This window comes from Arctopsyche grandis, chromosome 13, assembly GCF_051622035.1.
Source record: "Arctopsyche grandis isolate Sample6627 chromosome 13, ASM5162203v2, whole genome shotgun sequence".
Classification (NCBI taxonomy): domain Eukaryota; kingdom Metazoa; phylum Arthropoda; class Insecta; order Trichoptera; family Hydropsychidae; genus Arctopsyche; species Arctopsyche grandis.
In genome coordinates, this window is record NC_135367.1 from 4,343,596 (window position 1) to 4,371,144 (window position 27,549).

At 33.4% G+C, this 27,549-nt stretch overlaps 2 protein-coding genes across 3 annotated transcripts in view; one reads left to right on the forward strand and one right to left on the reverse strand.

Moving 5' to 3' along the window:
• LOC143921569 (B-cell receptor CD22-like) overlaps nucleotides 1-27,549 on the reverse strand; it is a 520,711-nt gene that overhangs the window by 465,457 nt on the left and 27,705 nt on the right. Inside the window, exon 3 of the mRNA XM_077444921.1 lies at nucleotides 1,101-1,309. Coding sequence (XP_077301047.1) covers nucleotides 1,101-1,309 — 209 coding nt within the window. The remainder of the gene's footprint in view (nucleotides 1-1,100; nucleotides 1,310-27,549) is intronic.
• Nucleotides 1-27,549, forward strand: part of LOC143921513 (uncharacterized) — a 381,855-nt gene that overhangs the window by 152,560 nt on the left and 201,746 nt on the right. The window lies entirely within an intron of this gene.

Sequence of the window (27,549 nt, forward strand, 5' to 3'; positions counted from 1 at the left end):
CAGTAGATCAGTAGCTATTAAAATAGATGTAAGATGTTTTGTGAACATAATTTCGTAATAATAAAAATCAAAATCAAAATCATAGTTTTCAATGCATTTTAGAATACTTTCAACAGTATCCACAGAAAGTCTGTTTCTTTCATCTGTCATCGACTTTTTGTTCATAGTTTATGCTACACATTGTTTAATTTTGACTACTTTGAAACTACTGTAGGAATTTAAAACGTAGTAAACCGGGACATTTGGGCGTCCCGAGAGGTTTTTTCGGGACACCAGGATACGAGAATTAAAACTGGTGACAATCCAGATTGATCGGGACGCCTGACAACCCTAGGTTTACCTGTGAGGCCTTCCTGGTATAAAATGTAATAAAAATAAAATATAATTTATGTTTCATCAAAGCATACGGAGAGACATTGCACTTGCATCATTTTGCAAAGACAGACTTTTGTGCAGAGACACGCGGGAAACTTAACCGTCATTATATTATACAAACGCATCGCAGACATATCCACAACCATCCAGTTGTATGATAGTGCCTTCGACTGAAAGTTACACCGGGCAAAAGTTTACCGAAGAAATTGAATGAGAGATAAGGGAGACGAGCGTTCTCCAGTTTAATCGCAAAGTGCCGTGCACGCGCGTATGAAAGACAATCCTTTTAGGGGAAAGTTTCGTATACATATATACTGACACGTCAGAAAGTAAATTGTCTCCGGGGTAACAAGATTTACTGGCGGATCTCTCCTCCATCCTCTCTCTCTCTCTCTCTCTCTCTCATTCCCGTCTTGTTTGCGTAGTAGCAGTAAGCCTATTTGCATGCGAGTCGGTTAACGAATCCGCGCCTATTAGATTACGGCGAGCCTAACCGCCTATCTCTACGTACCTATGTACTATGTAGCTCGGTGGTACGCAAACTTTTATTTTAAACACACCGCCAAATCTTATATTATCCACATATATGTATATGTATATAACAGTTCCTTATGCTCATTCTGAAATTATAAAAATAAATTTAAAAAAAATCCAACTAGTGATCTGTGTGCAAAGGTTTGTGGTTCGCTGTAACGAGAGAGTTTCAAAAGCCGGTTTTCACTTACCGATCACATTCAGCATCACTTCGAAGTTCCTCGTCGGTGAATTCTTAAAGTCGACTCGACACATGTACAAGCCCTCGTCGTCCAATCTGACCGAGTCTATTGTCAGGGCTGCTGGCTTGGACACTGTCACGAAGTAAGCCCTAGGTCCAAATGTAGCTGGGTCTGACCAGTATAGGGCTTTGTTGAAGGCTCGGCCTCTCACGTCGTATCTAAAGGCAAAAAAAATACATATTATTACCAAAAATTTAATTTGATTTTCCCATTTGGAACTCTTATTTTAAAAAAGACGTTTATATATTTATTTTACATAGATATATACCAGGAAGGCTTGCCAGGAAGACCCCAATGCGCCTTCCTGGACAATTAATTACAAATAATGCAGCGATCACTGTATTTCAAGAGGCTGAAGAACACGAAAATAACAATTGATTAATTAATGAATTAATCCATAGAGACATCTATGGATTTAGACTTGTACATATTTTAGACATAGCGGGCAGGATGTTTTTTGCCAATTTGATGGAGGAACCGTTTCAACGATGAAATCAGATAAATTGGCAAACTCTGATTGGAAACTATTGACTTGGAGTCACAAATATCCACGTCTGATCAGCAGCATTAAATATTAGAATGAGATCGAACCCGGTAACCTATCATTGCTAAACATAAACGCAAACACCGAGCCATAATGCTGGCATATGCATATGTATATTTCGTATATTTAAAGCAAAATGGTGATATGTCTACTAGACTACTATTTTGAACCATCTTATGTTTTTTCATCGGTATGTTTGACCGATAGAAACACATTTGATATTCTTATGTACATATAGGTATGTATGCAGTAGCAACTGTCAACATGGCCAATTAGTGGGTGAACAATCCACAGTATGGGCATATTTCATTTTATTTTATTTTTACATAGATATATACCAGAACGGCTTGACAGGAAGACCCCAACGCGCCTTCCTGGACAATTAATTACAAACAATGCAGTGTTTTATTATTACATAAATCACTGTATTTACAGAAGCTGAAGAACACGAAATAACAATTAATTAATTAATTAATTAAATAATTAATCCATTGATACATTTATGGATTTTAATTTTTTACATAATTTTTACAAATTGTATATACAATAAATACAGAAGATTTGTGATAATAGGAAAGATGATTTATTGTCAGTTTTGAGGAACCGTTTCAACAATGATCAGATAAAATTGGCAAACTCTGATAAGAAATAAATATGCAATTGACCTGTTCAGAAGTACAACTTAACATATTAACTATTTATTTACGGAATAAATCAGACACGGCTACTGACGGATTTCAAATCAATTCTGATCAAAATATATTGTTAATGTAGTATAATATCGATGCGGTGCAAACGATCGAAAAGCACTAGACAGACTGAACCACAGATTCACGACACGTGTACCTTATGCGTGCGCACTGCTCGCACTTACACTAAGCGAAATCTACCCAAAGTCCCAACATACCTACCCTGTATAAGTTCTGTGCTTCTGATACTTTAGTTCCGAATTTTGCCTTATGAAATTATTATAAAGATCCAACTCAATTTTAATAATTGCATCTGTGCACATCAAAAGGTTACTCGTCATCTGATGTGCAATTTTTCATTCGTGAAGTCGAGAATTGCGTTTAAAGCGAATACTGTTTATACGTTAATACGTTTATAGTGAACACTGGAAGGCTTTGTTAAAGCCGGTTATAATTTATGATTCTCTTTCGCGCGTAAAATATTTTTTAATTTATTTTGATATAATGTAATAAGAATAGGATAAAGGAAAATAAGAGCCATTTATGTAAAACTAAAATTTGATTGTTTTTCAGTTGTATAAAATTGGTTATTATCGCTTTAGTTTCCATGAAAAATGTATTTAAAATTTAAACATATGTACATATATCGAAATAAATAATTAAAATTGCATAAATTAGAAATACACATTAAGTTCTATCCAAATTGAAGGAAAGTCACACGAAAGAAATACACACACACACACATACCCACATTCAGTGTTAAAATATATATATATGTAGTTCTAATTTTAACATTTTAATGTTAAAATTGTATTTCAAATTTAAAGCTGTGTAGTTATGCATATCGTAACAAATAATTGGAATTGCATAAATTAAAAATACACATTTTAAGTTCAATCCAAATTGACGGAAAGTTTCGTGTACAGAATAAAATAAAAAATTCACATGAAAGAAATACACACACACACATTCAGTGTTAAAATATATATAGTTCTAATTTAAACATTTTAATGTTTACTTTACGTTATTTTAAGCAAGGTAATTCGATCTGCCACATTTAATTTTGATAAAGCGAACCGTGAAATTTTTAATACGCTCGCATATGTGTATGTACATATATACGTATATTTTTAAGTAAGTACCCGCCTGAAAAATAAATAAATCGACTGGTTAGTGCTGAAATTGCGGTAATTTATTCCGGCTATAGATCGGATCTAGACGGGTATCTAATCCACAATCTCGATTCATGGTGTAATGTGTTAAGATAAACAGCCGTTCTTTTATATTGCGGTTGACTTTATTGCCGATTTATATGCAAATTCAACCGAAAACCCCCAAAGCGCGACACCTACCGAAAAAAAGTCGGGTGGGAAAATATTATAAACTAATTTTCAAAACCCGCGTTCATATAATAATACCTGCGAGATAAAAGCGCCCCCCGAATTAAGAATTGAACGAAGGTCCTGACCCATCCATTTTTAACGGTCAAGATGCCTTTGGGGTTTTATCGAGGGGAAAAAAAAGTCCCACGACCATTACAATAACACTTATCGGTACGTTCGCGATTGAGTCGTATTGTTTCGATTTGGATTCGAATAAAAATTTAAAACCCTCCATTTGAAATTCCCCTCCGCCCTCCCCCCCCCCCGTCCATACGTTTTATTGATATAACGATTTTATTGGTAGGGTTTGTTTTCACGACGACGACGGCTGCAAATAAATACGACATTTTATTGCTCAGACTGTACTCAGTACCGACGAGGAGCTCACTTTAAATTGTATCGTTAGATATAACGTACCTAATGTTGCTTTTCGAGCTGGTATTTTATCATCAATAACGGACGTCGACAAATAAAATAAACTTTTAATGCCTGCGTTTTTAAATCAACACTATACGAGTATATCATTCATTTGAAGCCTTCAACTTTATATATTTTATTTTTATTATTATTTTTTTATTTAATTTACACCACGAAGGCCTAGCAGGTAACCCCAATGCGCCTTCCTGGCCAAAGACAATTATATAAACATATATGTACACCATCCATATATACACAAATACTTACACGTATACACAAATACACATACATACATACATACATAAATATAAAAATACACATATATACATATACATACATACACACCTACACATATATATATATATTCACATATACATACATATTCATATATATATATATATATATATATATATATATTTTTTTTTTTTTTTTTTATTCTAAACAGACCATTGTGGCATAACAGGAATTCCTAAGGCGCCACAATGGTCAAAAACATAACACAAACAAAACAAAATAACAATTAAACACAAATCAATACACAACGAAAATAATATACCCATCAATTATACATAAAAAAAAATACATTTGAACATAAACATAAATACATCCATACATAAACATAAAAAACAGCATTTAATAATAACAGATAAAGTAAAAATATCAAATAAAAAAATATATAGCATAAGGAATGCCTTGCACCTACAGGCAGTTTCAATAAATATGTAAGAAACAACTACAAATACAAAACATTCCTGTAAGGCCCAAATGGAAGAGAGTTAATCAAAATTTCACTCATAAATCACAATCAATCATGAAAACAATGATGAGCGCAGACTACCAGATAAATGGGTTAGAGTAATTTCCGACAATTTACGCTCACTAAGGTGGAAAATATCACATTCAGTCTCGGCAGCAACGATTTCATTAAGAAGTCGGATAGCTCTTGGAATAGGAGCCATTCGAAAAAGGACTGTGCGGGCAGGAGGTACAGCCAGCAAATGATGATGTCTACCACGCACATAGTGATTAGGGACATAAAGCCCCAACTGCTCCAGCAACAACGGGCATGACGTATTACCACGTAAGAGCAGGAGAACGAAACGAATTAATGAGAAGTTTCTCCGAAGTTCAAGGGAATTATACCCAAGCATGCCCAAAAGGAAAGGAGTGGGGTAGAGATATGGGTAATACCCATATTCTTTCCTATATAGGATACGAAGAAATGCTTTTTGCACTTTCTCAATCATCAGAGAGTAATTTGCTTCATGCGGATTCCACACAATCGCATTATACTCTAGCTTATATATATGTACATATACACATACACATACAATACATACATTCATATACATACAAACATTATACATGCATAAACACATAAATACACATAAATAAAGATAAATTACTCATATATATATAAAAATAAAAAATTGCATACATATATAAATAAAGATAAAACCAACATACATACACATTATGCTAAATAATAAAATTACAAAATGAAAACAACATGTGTAAATATGTATGTAGCTAGAAGTCATTTCAAATATGCTGCCTGACAGAACTGTATGATGCAGTAAAAACATCAAGGCTCCCAGAAAGCAGGTTAAATAAACGAATGGCTCTTGAAAGGGGATGAGTCATCAAGCACATTAGCTCTGGCCCGAATAGGCAGGAATAGATAATAATATGTACTCTAGCTGAACCTGGTTCCCTTTCCTGTTCCCGTTCCCGTTCCCATTCCCGTTCCAGTTCCAGTTTCAAGTGATGGTTGGAGCTCAACTAACGTCTCTTAAGAGACGTCATAAACCAACTGGTAACGTGATTACCCACGAACACAATTCCTTGACTACACAATGGCGCTTCAAATTTTCGCGTTGATAAAATCATAATTACAAATATTATTATTAAGAGGTTATTTCCTTTTTTTTCACAGCAAGCTTCCCGGATATGCATACAACAAATCCTGAAAGTTCCATCGTAATCGGTTGAGTGGTTTAGGAGCCTATACGAGACAGACAGATAGACAAACAGACATTCTATTTTATATATTATATAGCTGAACCCGGCATGCGTTGCCATGTCACAATAACGGCTGCAATTCCCGTTACCGTTCTCATTCCCGTTCCCGATTTTATTTTACCAATCAAGTGGAAATGTCTAGCACCGCCTTAAATTTTCGTTACATGTCAAATTAAAATAAATAGATATAATGTAACCTTTAATATTTGCACTCACGGAAATACATGTCTGCCAATACTCTTCCCATAGCTTCGCCAGAATATGCAGAATTTGCGGTAGCGATAAAATAATTTTCTCTTGTCAACGCACTGTGATCGAATGATAAAATGGTCGTTTTGCCTAGTGACCTGATGTCTTTCGCCAATAGTGTCATAAATGAACCTTCAAAATCTCCTTTGTGGTTTGTACTTTTACGAAGCGTCTTGTTAATTTAGTTTTAGCTTGTTCTGCTACAGCTTCCCGGACAATGCATACAGCAAATCCTGAAAATTCCATCGTAATCGGTTGAATGTTTTAGGAGCCTTTTTTTATTTAAATGTATAAAATGGTAGTTTCCTACTTTACCTATCAATAAAAACACTGGTAATGCAAATGTTCCTTTGTTTTTGTATTTGTTAATTTTTTCGCTTTCCGTTTGTTAAGGCTTTCCATTGCATTGCCCGCGACCTAATACGAATTTGATTTCTTCAGTTGGCAGACGTCGCGTTTCAAATAATGGTTGGAGTTGGCTGACTTGTATATCGCGTTTCAAGTGATGGTTGGAGATCAAACAACGTCTTTTCAAAGCCGTGTGTAGTCAAAAACCAACTGGTTGTCGTGGTTGTCAACAAACAAATTTCCTTGACAACAATGGCGCTTCATACTCTCGCGTCGATAATACGAATGACGAATCGTAATTACGAATATTATTATTAAGAGGTATTTTCCCGTTTTTTTTTCACAGAAATCTTCCCGGACATACATACAACAAATCCTGAAAGTTTCATCGTAATCGGTTCAGTGGCTTAGGAGCCTATTCAAGACGGACAGACAGACAGACAGACATTGATTTTTATATATATAGATATAAATACATATGTACATGCAATAGCATTAGTACAACCACCAAGCTATACTGCTGGCTGAATATATATTGTATTAAACTAAAGACTCTTTGAAGTCAATGTTGTATGTAAGCTAAATCGAATTTTGGTCATTTTTGTATATAACTGATGTTTTGTTATAATCAGCGAGACTATAGAAGTTTATTAGTATGATTTTTAATCAAATATCTTGGTTAGTGTCTTAGTAATATACATATATATAGTGAACTAAATATAAGATATATACATATTTGACATCAAGATTTAATTTTATGGAGATTTTCATAGAAATAAGAATAAAACTACATATTATATCAAATATCAAATCACTTAGAGCTTGGATTTTTATTCTAAACTAGTTACTCTGCAATAAGTTGTAAATAATCAATATTTGAAAATGCGAAAATCAAGACGTTTTTTTGCACCTTCATTTATGACGCATCAATTTTTGAACATAACCTCTCGGGTTAGGGGTCAAGATAAGTAACGAAAATAAAGCACTATTTTCTATATAAGTAGGTTTAAATAATTATAAGTAAGTACTGTATCACATTTTACGACTATTTGGTTTCGATTGGATGTATGTATGCACATATGTAAGATACTTTTCTTCTCAAATAGATAAAATTGCTTAATTTTATGTATGAGTTTGGAAGCAAACAGTTCTCTTACTGTAGAAAATAGTACAAACATATTTTAAAAATCGAGTTGAGTAAAATAATTAGACGTTTTAATAATTGTTCGTACAAATTTTCTATATTATTGGTAAAACATCTCGTATACAGATATATTATTGTACTATTGTAATACAATATATGTAGTTACGAGTTGATTCAAATTAATCAAAAATAAAGTAATGATTCAACGCTAATGTAATGTCATATCATATTCATTTTATCAAATGCCAAAAGGTGAGCAAATCGATCGACCAATCAACAACTAAAACGAAATCAATCAATCAATCAATCAAAATTAGATCAATCTTACTGGGAGAGTAATACTGAGAATATTTCATGTCTAAATAAATATATGTACATATGAGCCGCTATATTTGAAAGTGGCAGAAGTCCAATTTTCAGATCCAAAAACACTATTTCAGTTTGTCTTCATTCACAAATTGATATCACTACTTTTATTTTTATTTCATTTTTATTAATTCAATTAATCATGTACAATCGCCTAACAGATTGCATCCACAGTGACGAGTCTACTTTTACAGATCAAGAAACATATCAAATTACATATAATTCATAACCATTATATACTTTTACATTTTTGTAGACGACATCTATTGTAAATCATTGCAAATTATATTGCAATAATTTTTAATTATATAATACGATCAATAAGCATTTTTTACAGTATGAATATTTTTATATAATACATTAATCATCCACAGAGACATCAATGGATACATTTTTTGCAGCATTTTTGTATACAATCGGCGAATCATGAAACACTGAACAACTCAAGGTTTGCGATAGAAATTGGGGAGGGATTGCCAATTTTACAGGAACCGTTCAATAAAAATCAGAAAAATTGGCAAATTCCGATAAGAAACGATCGACTTCGACAAACCAAGGTCTAGTGGGAATCGAACCCATGACACTGCACGAAAGCATAAGATGCAACCACTAGGCCACGCTGCTGCTTTTAATTTGACATGTCCAAAATCTCAGAAAAGCAGAATAAACCGGTTACAAGCCACCAGTATTTTTAAATATTGTAATACGCAAAACATTATATTTTATGTTTTGCGAGGTATCATCTCTGGAAAGAGGACTTACCTCATTTTATTTTTTACATACCTCCTTTTTGACAATACTACCAACTGGTCACTAATTATATCTATCACAAAGTGTAGTTCTATTCAAGCATATACATAATATCTATATATATATATATATATATATATATATATATATATATATATATATATATATATATATATATATATATATATATATATATATATATATATATATATATATATATATATATATATGTAGATATGTGTGATTTCGATTTTGGATGTACCTACCCTTAAGGTCAAAAATAGATCAGATTTGATACGTTCATATGTATGTATGTATGTATTGTTATGTACTTTGCTTATCAATGTAGACGACTAATCGTTAGGGATTAGATACACTATTGATTTGTAGCACACCCAATTTAATAAGTAGCACCATTGATTTGTGGCACACCTAATTTAATAAGCAATACCATTGCTTTATAGCACACCTTAAACACTGACTAACCAAAATTGTACGACAGGTGTCTTCAACACTTCATCGTTTTAAAGAAGATTATATAAACTCATTACTGTTAGAATTTAAGTTAGTCATCACCATCGACTCCGCAAGTGACAGTTAGTCATCACTAAAGGGCGGATAGAGATCGTGCTTTTTCCAAGAATCACGCCGTTTTGGGTTTATTCACAAAGCTAGAGTGCAATAACTAATAACTAAAAATAAAACTATCACTGTTTGATCTGTGTACATATATGAAGCCTGTATTGGTTAGAAAGTTTGTTTTGATTTGAGGTTATGGGTTAAACGTCATTCTGTCAGATTCACCGAACAGTGTTGCCACCCTGTATAAAGGCCGGTGTGGCAACACCCAAGACCGTTGGCTCAGCAAGCCTCCACAAAACTATAAATATTTATATATATAAGAGATAACGAGAACCTATAAAGCAAATTTTATAAAATATAGAGTGAAAAAAGAAAAAGTTATAGGCGTTTAAATAATTAAAATTTGACAGCGAGATGGCAGGGCGAAAAGTAATGAAACTACCGATCTGAATGATGAATGTGACAGATAAACGTCACCGTGTAATACGATGCAGTATTTTCAAACGTGTCTAATACCATATTTTTTCACCATCGTAATTGAGGATGATACCTTAACTTATACTGATGACCAAAATGAGCAATATGGCAAAGTATAAAAACGATCGGATAAAAAAAGGTTCGGCGAACCTTTAACAAAGGTTCATCATAAAAATGAACAATGCACGACGAACAATAAACAAAGAACGGGACGCTTCCGGTCCTACCTCTAGTCATCACCATCGACTCCGAGAGTGGTAGTCGATACCATCGAGACTCCGAGAGTAGCAGTCAACACATCAGCAGCAGAAAAAAAAAAGGTTCGGCGAACCTTTAACAAAGGTTCATCATAAAAATGAACAATGCACGACGAACAATAAACAAAGAACGGGACGCTTCCGGTCCTACCTCCAGTCATCACCATCGAGACTCCGAGAGTGATGGTCATCACCATCGAGACTCCGAGAGTGGTAGTCGATACCATCGAGACTCCGAGAGTATCAACACATCAGCAGCAGAAAAAAGTTATAAAGTGAAACAGTTCTACGTATCTCATTTAAATTCTCCGTTACATAATTCTTCTTCTTCTTGTTAATGCCTTGTCCGCATCCGGACGCTGGCGACCACCTCGTCGATTATTTGAATATATCCGCATCGGTCTTCAGCGGCTCGGAACAGATCTTCGGCGCTCATATCGGTCCACATGCACATATTTCGAAGCCAAGATAACTTTTTCCTGCCAATCCATTTTTTTCCTTCTATTTTCCCCATGGTTATCAAACGGAGAAATTCGTATTTTGGACCCCGTATCATGTGTCCGAGGTACTCCATCTTTCTCCGCCTGATGACAGAAACAAGTTCCCTGCCTCTCCCCATCATGCCGAGGACAGCTTCGTTTGATATCTTTTTGGTCCACGGAATCTTCAGCATACGCCTATAGACCCACATCTCAAAAGCTTCAATGCGGTTGATCATCTTGGTTTTTAGAGTCCACGTCTCACATCCGTGTAGTAATACTGTCCAGACGTAGCTCTTCGCGAATCTCAACCGCGTATGAAGATTGAGATGCTTGTTTGTAAGCGCCGCCTTAATTTTTACAAATGCTGTTCTAGCCATCTCGATGCGGATTCTTAGATCTTCATCTGGGTTCTTCTCTTCATTCAGCCAGGTACCCAGGTATTTGAATCTTTTTACTCTTTCTATCACCTCACCATCCAAAGTTAGATTCCCGGTGTCTGTTTGCATTCTATCTACTATCATAAATTTTGTCTTCTTTAGATTTATGCGCAGACCTCTTCGATTGCTTTCTTGATGTACACGGTCTAGAGATCTTTGCAGGTCTGCAAAATTTTCAGCGACTAGTGCCGTGTCATCAGCATATCTTATATTGGTGATCGTCTCGCCGCCCACCTTGATGCCCTCCGCCTCTTGGAGAGCATCGTGGAAGATGGATTCGGTGTAGGTGTTAAAAAGAGTAGGTGATAGGATGCATCCTTGCCGATAGGATAGGATAGTCTTGAGATAGGAATCTCATCAGTTAAATAATTAAATTGTACCAATTAGATAAATATAACGTAATAATAATAATAAATAAATCTTGCATAGTTAACCATAGTTAACCAAGTAGTATTGTATATAAAGATTAATACTTCACAGCCTCGATAAAAGATATATTCGAATGCATAATATTGTTCGTATCGGTATGGAGTACGGGTACGATATATTTATATGTAAATGGGCGGTGGGTGGGCGGGGAGTGGGCGGTATAGGTCGGACATCTACGTCGTGGTTGTAATCTGACCGAGCCCGCCTTGCTAATCCAATAATAGCGTTTTGTGCAAATACGGGTCGGTTTATGGGCGGGAAACACGCGCTGCGGGCCAATAATGCACTCTGCAGCCGATGCACCGGAATTGCAACACCTTGTTAATTTTGTCCTGATGGTCGTTCAAAGTCACTCTTTTATGTTGTATTAAAATACACATGTGTGCGGAAGCTTTCATGACTTTATGAGCACGTTTTATGTATCTGACATACATTTTATTTTATTTTTTTATTTAATTTACCCCAAGAAGGCCTAACAGGTAAACCCAATGCACCTTCCTGGCCAAAGACAATTATATAAACATATATGTACACCATCCATATATACTTACACGTATACACAAATACACATACATACATACATAAATATAAAAATACACATATATACATACACACCTACATATATATATATATATATATATATATATATATATATATATATATATATATATATATATATATATATATATATATATATATATATAAATATATATATATATATATATATATATATATATATATATATATATATATATATATATATATATATATATATATATATATATATATATAAATATATATATATATATATATACATATATATATATATATATATATATATATATATATATATATATATATAGATATATATATATATATATACATATATATATATATATATATACAGTGGCGGACTGGGACTGAAATCAGTGCATGCCAGGAGTCAAAGGGGGGCCCCCCAGGGTAAAAAAAATTTGTCCCCCCCCCCCCCATATAACAAAATTTTCTTCTTTCCACCACGTCAGGGACGTCATTTCAGCTTTTTCTTGGGGGGGCAGGCAAAGATTGGTCAAATTGAATTTTTTTCCAAAAAATCTTTTTTATATCGGAATAAAAATGGAAAATATTCTTTGAATACACCTAATTGAGTTATAAAATATGAAAAAAAATAAGCTTATTTTTGAAAAAGTAATTATAAAAAAATATTATGTAAAGAGAAAAAAGCGCCGCAGGCGAAAATTTTTTTCCACAAATCTTCACATGGTCAACATTAATCGACCATCAAACTGAGTCATCAAAAAACTATCAATTAACTTAATTTCTACCAACTGTCTTTTCACTTTATCTATGTACATGTACGTAATAACAATAGATAAAGTTTTGTTTTGTTTCTCTTCAAAGCACATAGCAGCGATTATTTTATTAGTTACCCAAAAGTAACATACATAAGAAATAAACGTAGCATTCATAGATCCGTAGTATCTCATTAATCATTAAATTCATAATATTTTCTAAATTCACACTATTCCTTAGTTTAGAGGTGCGAGTGCCCCCCTATGGCCACCCCAAATTACGTCCCTGAAAAAAATGCATAATATTTTCAATGAATGTTAATCGAAAATCGGGATTTTGGGGAGGGGGCCCCTATCCTATATTTCTATTTACATGAATGTGTCTAAATTAGGAATAGATTTTATATTCGGAAACTGTTTAAAATTGTGTATTTAAATCTTACTATATCATCGAAGTATAATCAAATGTTATTTTGAAAGTATGAAGTAAATTTAAATCGCTGGTTGATGATGAATCGTCCTATCAAAATTGTTTTATGCAATTATATTTATATTTTTCACGAAAATTTGTTTATTCCCATTTTTATTTCAGTAGTTAGTTGTTACATAGGTATTGGTATATACATAATATTGAGGTTGGAAATGGGCCCGGCAAAAGGGCCCACGCAAATGTTGAAACTTACATTTCGAGCCTAATAAAAAAAGTTAACCGATCCTTGGGCTGTTAAAGCAGGTATTAGTTGTTTGTGTATATCGTAAGAAATTTGTTTTGTTGAAATACCCAAACTTTAGGTCCCAAAGTTGCAATATCCTATAAATAGTTAAAAAGTTATTTAATTTTACTGAGGGCCCATATTTTCTAACAGATAGTGGGGCCCACATGCCATCGGGCATGTTCGCTTGTATGGCCAGTCCGCCACTGTATATATATATATACATATATATATATATATATATATATATATATATATATATATATATATATATATATATATATATATATATATATATATATATATTCACATATAAATACATACACATATACATATACATATACACATACACATACATTACATACATCCATAAACATACAAATATTATACATGCATATACACATAAATAAAGATAAATTACTCATATATATATATATATATATATATATATATATATATATATATATATATATATATATATATATATATATATATATATATATATATATATATATATATATATATATATATATATATATATATATATATATATATATATATATATATATATATATATATATATATAAATAAAAAAATAGCATACATATATAAATAAAGATAAAACCAACATACATACACATTATGCTAAATAATAAAATTACAAAATGAAAACAACATGTGTAAATATGTATGTGGCTAGAAGTCATTTAAAATATGCTGCCTGACAGAACTGTATGATGAAGTAAAAACATCAAGGCTCCCAGAAAGCAGGTTAAATAGTCGAATGGCTCTTGAAAGGGGTGAGTCATCAAGCACATTTTTTCTGGCCCGAATAGGCAGGAATAGAGTTCTGGAGCGAGATTCTCTCAGTTTCTCAGGTACTCTAAGTTTAAGATTACACAGAACTTCAGGAAGATGACATTCACCCGTTAGAATTTTTAGAAAAAGCTTACCAAGATGATTGTTTCTACGTATACATATACATACATACTTAGCGGTAGCTGCACGTAAGCAACAGTACGAAAAGTATTCCTTGGTACATTCTATACGGACATATTCATGAACGTGGCGTAGACGTAACAGCAGTAGCCGATAAAATCTATTTATACTTTACAGCAGTACCATAAAGTATCGAGCAAAACGGTTTTATTCAGCCACCGTGGAAACATTCACGCGCGAAGTGACGTCATAGTAGCGAGTGCACGCGTACTAATGATAGTGCGCATGCGCATATGAATATTTTCGGAAACGTCATATTGTGACAATATTGACTGGACGATACGGCGCAAGCAATATTGTGCCGTATCGTCGCACTCTGTTATATAAATTTAAGTCGATTTTGCCTTGAACTCGTCCAAAACAAGTATGTATGAAGTGCCGAAAATGGTCGGTGTTGTATAGATGCGATCTATTCACATTATACAGCAGTACATGTCACTGAAACGTATCAAACAGAATTCTATTTTCTTTGCCCACTGTGGAAATATTCACGTATGACGTGACGTAATAGTGGCGAGTTCACCTGTACTAACAAAAGTGATGCCATGTGCATATTAATATTTTCGGAAACGTCATATTGTGACAGTATTGACTGGACGATACGGCGCAAGCAATATTGTGCCGTATCGTCGCGCTCTGTAATGTAAATGTAAGTTGATTTTGCCTTGCACTCATCCAAAACAAGTATGTATAATGTGCCAAAAACGGTCGGTGCTGTATAGTATTGATAGAAGTAGTCCTTTCGGTGCAGTGTTGTGTCGAGCTGTTGAAGTTGCACGTAAACAGCAGTACGAAAAACATTCTTTAGTACATTCTATGTGGACACATTCATATTTTCCGTAATGTGTATGTGACGTATGCGAAACAGCATTAGCAGATACGATATCTTCACACTATACAGCAGTGCATGTCACTGAAACGTATCACTGTGGAAATATTAACGTTTGACGTGACGTAATAGTGGTTAGTGCACCCGTAGTAACGAAAGTGCTGCCATGTGCATATGAATATTTTCGGTAACGTCACATTGTGACAATATTGACTCGACGATACGGCGCAAGCAATATTGTGCCATATCATCGCGCTCTGTTATGTAAATGTAAGTTGATTTTGCCTTGCACTAATATTGTAACAATACTGATTCGACGATACGACGCAAGCCTTATTGAGCCGTATTGTCGCGCTCTATAATGTCGATTTTGCAGCGCTATGTAATTTCGTAAGCCGATTTTGCTATGCTATGTAATTTTGCATTGTACTCAGCCGAACCGAAACGTGTTTCTGTATAGTATGAAAAGAACTGTCGTCTACGTGAGCTACTGTCGTTTGTATTATAACTCAGTGAATATGAGATGCTGTAAATTCGAATTCTGTAAGAAATTGGACAGGGTTACCAATTTGTTGAAACCGTTTCAAGCGTATCCAAGGTCAGGACAGCAGCACAGCCAGGGATTGAACCCGTGACCACAAAATTGAAATAATTACACGCTTACCATTACTCTGCGCTGCTTGTTAAACTTAACAACCCAAAGCACATATGTATGTATGTTTAGCCAATAGATTTAAGTAGAATATACATATGTACATATATGTCACAGTGAAATTATATTTCAAGTGAAAATATATTTTCACTGACGTTTCAGTGAATTCATAACGAGTTACATTTTCAGGGTTGGTTTTATTCATTTAAGATTAGATTGTTAGGGTTGGTATTATTTAAGGGTTAGTATAGGTTAGGTTGACTAAGTTGTTAGGGCTAAATTTATAGAGTTAAACGTTGTAAATTCATTGTTTGATACATTTTCACTGCTTGAATTGGTGAAAATATATTTTCACTAGTCAAAATATATTTGCACTAGTGAAAATAAATTTTGACCTAAAATATGCTTTCACTCTAACATATATACGTTCAATTACACTCATTTCACCTTCATCAGTTACACAACTTTACAAACACCATTCATTCTAGCTCACTTGGACAAATTATCGAATGCATATATGAAAACAGTACATGTGAATATATCACTCATGTATTGTACACATGTACATCTAATACTAACTTAGTTCAAAGCAGCATACTTGAGTCGAATTCCAGATCGAATATTTGAATGCGTGGCTAAGACAGGGGAAGGAAAAGGGACACAGAGGGACACTCGATCAGCACGAGAGGGACAGAGGGACCTGTTTGGGGCAATAGAATTAATTTCGAGTCGTTTTTGTAGTGGCTCGGTGAATTTAAATGCCGAGGTTTATGGGTCACGGTCGACGTGGTATAATAACAAGTATCGATTCCATAATTCACCACACCCTCCCCTTTCTTCCCCCTCCCAACAATCCCTTTCCTACAAAACTTTCCAATACCCACTGAAAATTCCATGATCCCTGGGAATTGAATCGACACCTACAAATATCAAAACTTTCAAGTGCCGGTTCACCGAGCGGATTATTGCCGGGAAAGCTCTCCCTCTTGTTCTTACCCTTTCCCGTTCCCCTTATCATTCTTCAATTTTCCGTCAAGGCTGCGCGTGGGACTTGTTTTAATCCAATCGAACCCACCCCAACTACTGTCGGGGGATTTTTGAATGTTGTAATAATTAAAGATCAATTATTATAGTCAACAACTTTCGAAGCAATGCAACAACAATGATAAAATATTTCAAGTCTAAATTCGGAATAAAAATATATCTATAGTTAATACGAGTATGTACATATTTTTAATAAACAAAAATTGAATATGCATTTAAATTCATATTATTACTCAACTTTTCTCCAGAAATGTATAAATATGGAAACACGTCTATTAAATTTTTTTTCCCTTTATAAACATACTAGTGGTTTTACCCGGCGTCGCTCGGTATTTGTTATATAAACCGCTTAAAGATGGTTACTCTAATAGTTAACATTAATTTGTTTTTACTAACCTCTTATACGTTTCACATGGTTTTCGTGTAAGCAGTCATTTTTTATATCCCTTATCTCTTATCCGATCGTTTTCATACTTTGCCATATTGCTCATTTTGGTCATCAATATAAGTTAAGGTATCATCCGCAATTACGATGGTGAAAAAATATCGTATTATTTTATTCAATTTATTTTAATCAAAAACAAAATATTTAACGACAGCCAATCAGAAACGAATGTATTTTTTATATATAGGGGAATCGGAACTGAAATCGGAATTGGAACTGAAACAGGATTCTGGATCCGGAACTGAAATAGAAGTCTTGATCCGGAACTGAAAAAGGAATTGGGATCCGGAACAGAAAAAGGAATCGAAATAGAAAACGGAATCGAAATAGATATCGATATCGTCGTCATAGGAAATTTGATTTTTTCGATAACGTCACGGATCCTACGAACCAAAACTTACATACATACATACAAAGTCTCTTTTAAAATTATATATTAAATATTATATTTATCCCTTTGATCGAATAAATTGACTAAAACGTCAATATTTATATAATATTCTCATATATATGTACGTATATATTATACTTCATTATATTCGTAAGGTATTTAGATAGACATTTTCGCGTCCATTGTTTATGAACGAGCACACGAAAATACAACGGAGGAAAAAAAGAAAATAACGTATTTTCGTTGTTTGTAAGGTTTGTTTGTTTTTCCGATCGCCTAGATTTATTTTTGCGGTTCACGGAAATCATACTGAAAGTGAATTAGCAACCTGAAAAAAATAAGACTCATACAAGGAAATCCACTCTTCGATGAATACGCGATATCTATTTTATATGTAAACGTAATAATATTTTATTCTATCATACAATATAGGTAATTAATATTAACTCAATCAATACAATCGAAATAACCCATAGTAACAAAAAAACAAATGAATGCGTAACTACATATGTAGCTTAAGATTTCAATGATTTATTTATCTTCGTCACCATTTTCTTGTACATTTGCTTTAAAAAGACAATTTGAATTAACAATCGTTTTTTTATTATAATCATCTGTGAAAATTCATAAAAAAATACATACATTTCAATTATAATTTTCATGCCATCATACAGATTGTCTGTAAGTCATCAATAGTGTTCTAAGGCCTCTTTATTGCTCTTAAGTATTGTAACGTAAGAATTTCAGACAAATATAAAATGGAAAATTCCCAGCTTGTAAGCTTGACTTTAAGAAAAATAGAACAATGTCTGATCTTATGACAAAAAGAGGGTAGATAGCCAATTTGTTAAGAACCATTTGAACAATAAGCTTTACTTTATTTTTATCTCTATCGAACATTTACACTCGCCTTTATAGATCGCTCCAAGGCGACGAATGTACTTCTACAGATACAATACAATAATACAATCAATACTAACATTTTTATACAATGCGAATTCATACAATCCAAACGTCATCCACAGTGTTTTTTTATAGAAATTGGCGAACCTCAATCCGCTGAATAAATTGAGATTTACAAGAGAGATTGGAAAGTAATGAAAATGTATAGGAACCGTTTCAATGAAAATCGGAAAAATTGGCAAACTCTGAAAGGAAACAATTGGCCTGGAGTCACAAACCAAGATGTAGCCAACAGCTACTACTGGGAATTGAACCGTGACCAACATATAATATACAACCGCATAATATGCTTATCACTAGTCCACGCTGATGGTTAGCAAGATCAGATAAATTGACAAACTCTGGCAAGAAACGATCGACTTGAAGTTGCAAACACATTACAATCGAGGTTTAACCAGTGCTTGAACCCAGCCATACTAAGGGTTTGGTGCATCCGCTCTAAAATCGCCAAACAAACGAACGACAGATTAACAGAACGGAAGCTTTAAATGTAATTCTCGTTTTCTCGAATGATAGATTGCACATCAGATGACGAGTAACCTTTCAATGTGCACAGAGGCAATTATTAAAATGATAATTATTAAAATTGAGTTGGATCTTTCTGGCGAGTTTAAAAAGGCAAGATTCGGAACTTATTGAATCTTGCCTTATTAAACTTGCCTGAAAGATCCAACTCAATTTTAATAATTACCATTTTAATAATTGCATCTGTGCACATCGAAAGGTTACCCGTCATCTGATGTGCAATCTATCATTCGAGAAGACGAGAATTGCATTTAAAGCAGCCGTCCGTTAATCTGTTGTTCAATTTGTCTGGCGATTTTAGAGCGGATGCACCGCATCCGAAATCAGCATTCAGCCGCGTGGTTTGCAACCATTTGCAGCAAACCCTGAGCTGATAGCAGATATTTAAAGCTAAAGCTAACTGCGGATAGCCCTCTATTTATATACATATACATAATATAATACATTTAAGTGGAGGATGGCCATAATAATATGAAGATTGTCCAATGTACTCTCACGAATTGATGTAGTTGAATGCCCAGAATATCTAAAGTTGAAAAGAGACTCTGGCCAATGCGACTCATACTATTCAAATATTAATATATAAGTGTTGAATTGACAAAGCTTAAGCCGAATTCAAAGGCAAACCAAGCAAATCTTGGCGAGATTTTTCCTCGTACACATTACTTCCCGTTATCAATTACGCTTTGGTCTATTCGAATAATGGAATCTGTCGTGCTATTGTTCTAAATTAGGTTATGCACAAAGTTCTGAGGCTTATACTATAATAATAATTAACGGCAACAATGCGCGGAGGCCGGGGTCCGTACCGGTTCAGTTCCGTGCCGCGCTCAACGACCCGAAGGCACGGAAATTCAGCGGCCGAGTTTTGGCCATAACTCGACAACTTTACGTCCCGCATTTCGCCAGGGCATATGCGCGACGACGGCCGACCGGTTCAATCTTTCGAATTAATCTCCAAGTGCGAGATGCGCGCGCACGGTTCGCGAGACCCTATCCGCGAACCGGTTCCAGGCCGTGCTTAGTCGCGATTAGTCGAATTTGCCAATTTCCTGAAAATCTGCGAGAACGTGTGCTGCGCGCCGAACGCATGTACATATGTACATACATACATGCAGGTGTAGGGGGAAAATTGAGAAAATTTCTCATACTTGGATTACTACCGGTATGGCTGAAAAGTTTTCGTGATTTATGTACATATGTGTACGTTTATTAAAATACAGTTCTGACATTCAAATCACATATACATATATACACATGTGTGGCATATTATTAATCTATCTACATATATATTTTATTTATTGAAAAATCAACAGACAACAGGATGCAGATATTTATTTATTTATTTTAAACAGACCATTGTGGCATAACAGGAATTCCTAAAGCGCCACAATGGTCAAAAAATATAACACAAAAAAGAAAAAAAACAAAATAACAATTAAACATAAACATAAATACATCCATACATACATAAAAAATAGCATTTATAATAACAGATAAAGTAAAAATATCAAATAAAATATAGCATAAGGAATGCCTTGCACCTACAGCCAGTTTCAATAAATATGTAAGAAACAACTACAAATACAAAACATCCCTGTAAGGCCCAAATGGAAGAGAGTTAATCAAAATTTCACTCATAAATCACAATCAATCATGAAAACAATGATGAGCGCAGACTACCAGATAAATGGGTTAGAGTAATTTCCGACAATTTACGCTCACTAAGGTGGAAAATATCACATTCAGTCTCGGCAGCAACGATTTCATTAAGAAGTCGGAAAACTCTTGGAATAGGAGCCATTCGAAAAAGGACTGTGCGGGCAGGAGGTACAGCCAGCAAATGATGATGTCTACCACGCACATAGTGAATAGGGACATAAAGCCCCAACTGCTCCAGCAACAACGGGCATGACGTATTACCACGTAAGAGCAGGAGAACGAAACGAATTAATGAGAAGTTTCTCCGAAGTTCAAGGGAATTATACCCAAGCATGCCCAAAAGGAAAGGAGTGGGGTAGAGATATGGGTAATACCCATATTCTTTCCTATATAGGAAACGAAGAAATGCTTTTTGCACTTTCTCAATCATCAGAGAGTAATTTGCTTCATGCGGATTCCACACAATCGCATTATACTCTAGCTTACTTCTCACAAGCGAATTGAAAAGCAAGCGAGAAGACAAAGGATTGGAGAATAATCTTGCATATCTCAAAACAAATCCAAGTCGACGAAAGGAAACGTCAGCGACTTTTTTGATATGGTTGTGAAAGGTGAGCTGAGGATCAAAAGTGATACCCAAATCGACAATAGATTCCACACGCTTCAACAAAGATATGTATAAATAATTGTATGTATGTAAGCTTATTGCAAAAAACTAAATGTATGTAAGCTTATTGTAAATCATATTAACAATTAGATACAACATAACTTCTTATTGAATACTTATCTCGCAGATAAAACTCCGTGAAGAGATATACTTTTAGCCGTGAAATGTCAGATTTGACATCTTTGGCCATAAATCAATATATATCGTGTATAACCCTACAATAAGCTACACGCCAAATTTGAAATTTATATATACACGTGAGAGTTAAAACTATAAATATTTATATATTAGAGATAACGAGAACCAATAGAGCAAATTTCATAAAATATAGAGTGAATTATAGGCGTTTAAACAATTAAAATCTTATATGGCCATATCAAGGCGAACAGGTTGGAAGATACGGGACGAACGCTTATTAAACGTCAGGGAGATTTACTTTCCGCGTGTTTAAAACGCGTTGTATACGATATTTTATCTCCAACATAATGGCAGACAAGAGATAAAATGACAAACTGACACGAAAGCCATGTGAAACGTAAAGGAGGTATGTAAAAAAAAATAGTACATATATAATATATGTAACATCCGAGTCCAATAACAGATTTTACAAAGATTATAAAAAAAATGAAAAAGATAAATATAAGGAAAACAAATGAAAAAGACAAGAATAAAGGCTATAACATGACAAAATAGAACATTGCATAATTAAACTATAGTATTAAAATATTGGAAAAAGGTTATAAAATAGAATATAAGAAGAAATTGAAATTTACAAATATAAAACAAATGAAAAAGGTAAATACAAAATAAAAAAATGAAAAGGAAAAGATTGAAAGCTATAACATGATTAAATAGCACATTACATAACTAAACTAAAGTATAAAAATATTGGAAATATTGGAAAAAGGTTATAAAATAGAATAGGAGAAGAAATGAATCAATCGGTCAAGATTCTCTTGATGTTAGACCTGAATTGATGTAGGGAAATACCAAATAGATCAACCTCATTCAGCTCTCCGTTAAACATACGATAAACGCGCTGCAGATAAGAATATTTTTGGGAATTAGTATTGAAAGGATCAAGTGAAAAGAGAGCAACACGTCTAGAGTACCGAACTGGGATTCTGAAATTAAGCTTATTCAGTAAATCAGAACAATCAAGGAAACCATTTATGAGCTTAAAGAAGAATATAGCATCAGTATGTCGTCGCCTGACAGAAAGATTGTTAAAATATAGGATTTTTAAAATATCGGAAACAGCAGAATGGGTATAAGTAGGAAAAAGGTAGCGTAAGGATTTAATAAATTTAATTTGAACTTTCTCAATACATTTAACATGGGATAAATAAAATAAAATAAATAAATATATATATATATATATATATATATATATATATATATATATATATATATATATATATATATATATATATATATATATATATATATATATATATATATATATATATATATATATATATATATATATATATATATATATATATATATATATATATATATATATATATATATATAAATCAAAATACAGTGGCTTATGTAATAAAAATGCTGCAATGTTTGTAATTAATTGTTTAGGAAGGCGCATTGGGGTCTACTTTTCAGGCCTATATCTATATAAAAAAGTTGCTAAAAGTTGCTTTTGAGAAAAACTCATTCATCCAACTTTACACACTTTACTTACTTCATCTAACTTGTCTCACTTGTACATACATAGGTATCATTCAAGAACTATTTTTCTGTTTTGGTAAAATTTTCTGTCCCTCCCATTCCCTTTTTCTTCTGTTATTATTTCAATAATACAACTTATATTTTATTTGTATATATTTTCATTTTATCCATTTTCTATATATCGACTGAAATGATCCGTTCTGTCCAAGTACATCGGACTTTATGAAGCATTTAAACATTCAAATACGTAAGTTTTGCATTCATACGTCTTTATTGAGAAAACTCGTTCAACGAGAACTTTACTTTTCAAACACAGCGACATTTTTGTTTGACTTCACTATACAATATACAACTATCTTTGTCATACTGTTTTCGGTATTGTTTTTCTTTCTATGTCTTCAACCATATATTATTATATAGGTATACTACTCTGAGTACATTGAGCTATATTAAAACATTCAATCGTTCAATACTATTTAAGAATTTGAATAAGCACACATACATGTGATATTTATGTTAATACTATGCGATATAAAATAGGGATAATATATTCAATTGTCTTTATATGAGAATTAAATAAAATTCCACTTAGAAAAATCATATTTCGACTATTCGTTTATTGTATGGAGGGAAGCCAGTTATCAATAGAATTTTTGTTATTAATCCACAAGAATAGAGTAATAAGTCTCATATAAAGACAATTTAATATATTATCCCTATTTATTCAATTCAGATTTGTGTAAATACGAGTAAATATTAGTACGAGTTTTTAGCTCGCAATTTTACCGATTTAAAATTCAGCATACTTCCAATTAACCCTTTTAAACGAAAACAAAAAATATTGTAGCCAGAACACTATTCCAATAAACATGTTTCAGTAAAAAATACTCAATATAAAATAGTATTAACAGTGGGAAAAAATTCCAAGTGAAAATACGTACTTTTGACTTTTGATTTGAACTGGACGACTACTTAGAAAGATTTGAAAGCTGAAAAGTACTACAAATGAAAGATAAAATACCCGACTATAGATTTCAATATTAATTTTGAACAGGAAATTGACAGATTTTGAGACATCGACCGAACAACACCAAGAAATAGAAAAATCACGCGATTTAAAAAACATACATATCTCCGAATCTCGAGCCAATTTACATTTTTTATTACCAGGTTCGTATTTACTGGGCATAGATCTATAAGAAAAGTCATATCTCGTCTCTGAACCATTTTTCGTGTCGAACAGTGTAATATGTATAACTGATATGGTATAAAGTTCTACATTGGTGTACATATTATACACAGAAGACTCTTTTTGTGTCGTACTTGTAAAAGTAGAGAGTTGGCATTCATAAATCAAAAATCAGCTATTCTGAACATTTTATTCATATAAAAATCCACCGAGTAGCTTTTTAGCCGCGACCCCTGCGTATATTATGAGTGAACGCATGCGTGCTTACTTTTACCACTCAAGTTGTCGTGTGGGAAATGGGGATGATTTTCACTCGCCGCATAGCCACCCCCTCCTCTCACCCCATCTCCTCTTGCTCATCCAGGTCGCAACAGGGTGTCTCATAAAGAATGGCGCCATTCTTATGATAATCAATTACAGCGCAAAAAAGGGGGTGGGGGGTGGGGCCGTAAACGTGCGCTCGAGCGAATTACCGTTTTTATTTTCGTGCCGAGAGAATTCAAAATTATTTTATAAAATATAATAATTTTCATTATACAAAGATACCTATACATATGTACGTATGTACTTATAATGCGAAATTTATAAAATATTAAAAATTTGCGTGGTAGCAAAATGATTAAAGGTTTAGTTCGTACATGTCCAAAATTAAAGATTATATTAGCTAACTAGCTGAACCCCGGCATGCGTTGCAATTCCATAATAATGCATGCAATTCCCGTTCCCGTTCCCGTTCCCATTTGTCGGAAAAACGAAGGTAGCGAACACATTTGAAATTATTGCGTTGCAATGACGCTCATTCCCGTTTTTCCCGTTTCCGTTCCCGTTTTTTCCCGTTTTTTTTTCTCAGTAATCTTTCCGAATATGCACACAACAAATCTTGAAAGTTTCATCGTAATCGGTTCAGTGGTTTAGCAGCCTATTCGAGACACACACACACACAGACATTCATATTAGCTAATCGTCTTAAAATTAATGGAATGTTGTCATATACTTTTTAAGATTTTGATATGAAGCAAAGCCTATAAAATTTAAATGTGTAATAATTTTTTTGCAATATTGGATTCATGAAATTGGCTGGTATTTATTTATTACATATGTACATACTTTTATCTTTTATTTATTTTTATTTTCCCGTATATGTTCTTTTAAATTGTATATTTATATGTAAATTAATAAAGAATAGACAATACACTCATTGAAAAATGAATAATATTTACTTGCATATGATTTCTAAAAAAAAAAAAATCTTTTCTATACTTTTTAAAAACAATTTTATCTTTTTATTTCCATTCAAGAAAGTAGTGGAAATTTATAAAATTTTAAACATAAAAAATAATTGTAATTGGATTAATTATTCATCAGGAAAAGTTTCAGATTTTAATTTTTAAAATGCAATATTTATTAGAAATAGTTTTTCAGATAGAATCAATGATAATATATAATGTATTAAAACATTTTATCTTTATATGTGCAAAATTTTATTTATTAAATCTGGGGTCGGGAACTTTTTGCGACCGCCTTGCCAAATAAGAAAATAATCGAAGAAATGACAAACTTTCATACTATGTAAACCATAAATATTTGATTTAAGTATTTAACAAATTTATTTTGATATAATATGAATTTAAGAATTATTTTGGTTTACAAATTAAAATTTTTTGATATAAAATCATTTTAAAATTTTATCCATCATCTTTATACAATTAGTAAAAATTGTAATATATGTAGAGATGTTCTTAAATACACATTTTTTCATAATTTTTGAGTCGTTTAAAATACAACAGATGAAACATTAAAATATAGAATGGAGACGATATTTATACACACGGGTTTATTTCAAATGGTTGCAAACTACGCGGCTGCACTCATTTCGATTGAATTTTGCCTGCTTAAAGACGGGATATTCATGGGGTTGCGCAGATGACATTTCGATGTACATTGATGATTGGCAATTCTTAAAATTGAGTTGGATCTTTCTGGCAAGTTTAAAATGGCAAAAGCCGAGATGAAATGAGTATGCAGCAAAATGAGCATGGTTTGTCACCATTTGTATCGGAGCGGTTTTATATTACGTTAAGTATAAGCAATGCTAAGAACCGCCGGTTTCCGACAGCTGCATTAAATGGTTTTCATATTAAGATCAACAATTTAAGCGAGGACAACTTGTAAAGCGTCAAAAATGGTGTAAACATATACATAGGTATAATGCAAATGCAGTTGTCGACTGCTATAGAAAAATACCCAACACGAACTTTTTTAATTGAGCCAATTGCGCCAAATTTGTTCATAGAGACGAGCTTGCAGTTTTGCGGTGGACGAGTGACGTGACCAAACCGGAAGTAAGTTGGCAGCCGGCTTGTTCCGGAATTGAACTTGGCACCGCAGCTTACGCTTCCCGCAGGGGAGCTTTCGGTTGAGCTTTAACACGCGTGCTATTAGTGCAAATGGTCCAGCCGAGCTCACCAATAAAACTGCTATGCCGTAAAACTAAACGATTCGACGGTGGATTAGTGACCTGGAATTTGCATACTTGGCCGTGACAACCCTGACGATTGCTACGTTCCTGCTATAGAAGCTTGGGTTTGTTTGGGCCACTTTTTAACGACGTGTTGCACTATGAAAGTATGCACTTGGATATTTGTGAAGTCGATCGTTTTCTATCAGAGTTTGCCAATTTATCTGATTTCATTGTTGAAACGGCTCGTCCATCAAATTGAAAAAACCTTCCTACCCACGATGTTACAAATATCTAAATTTGAT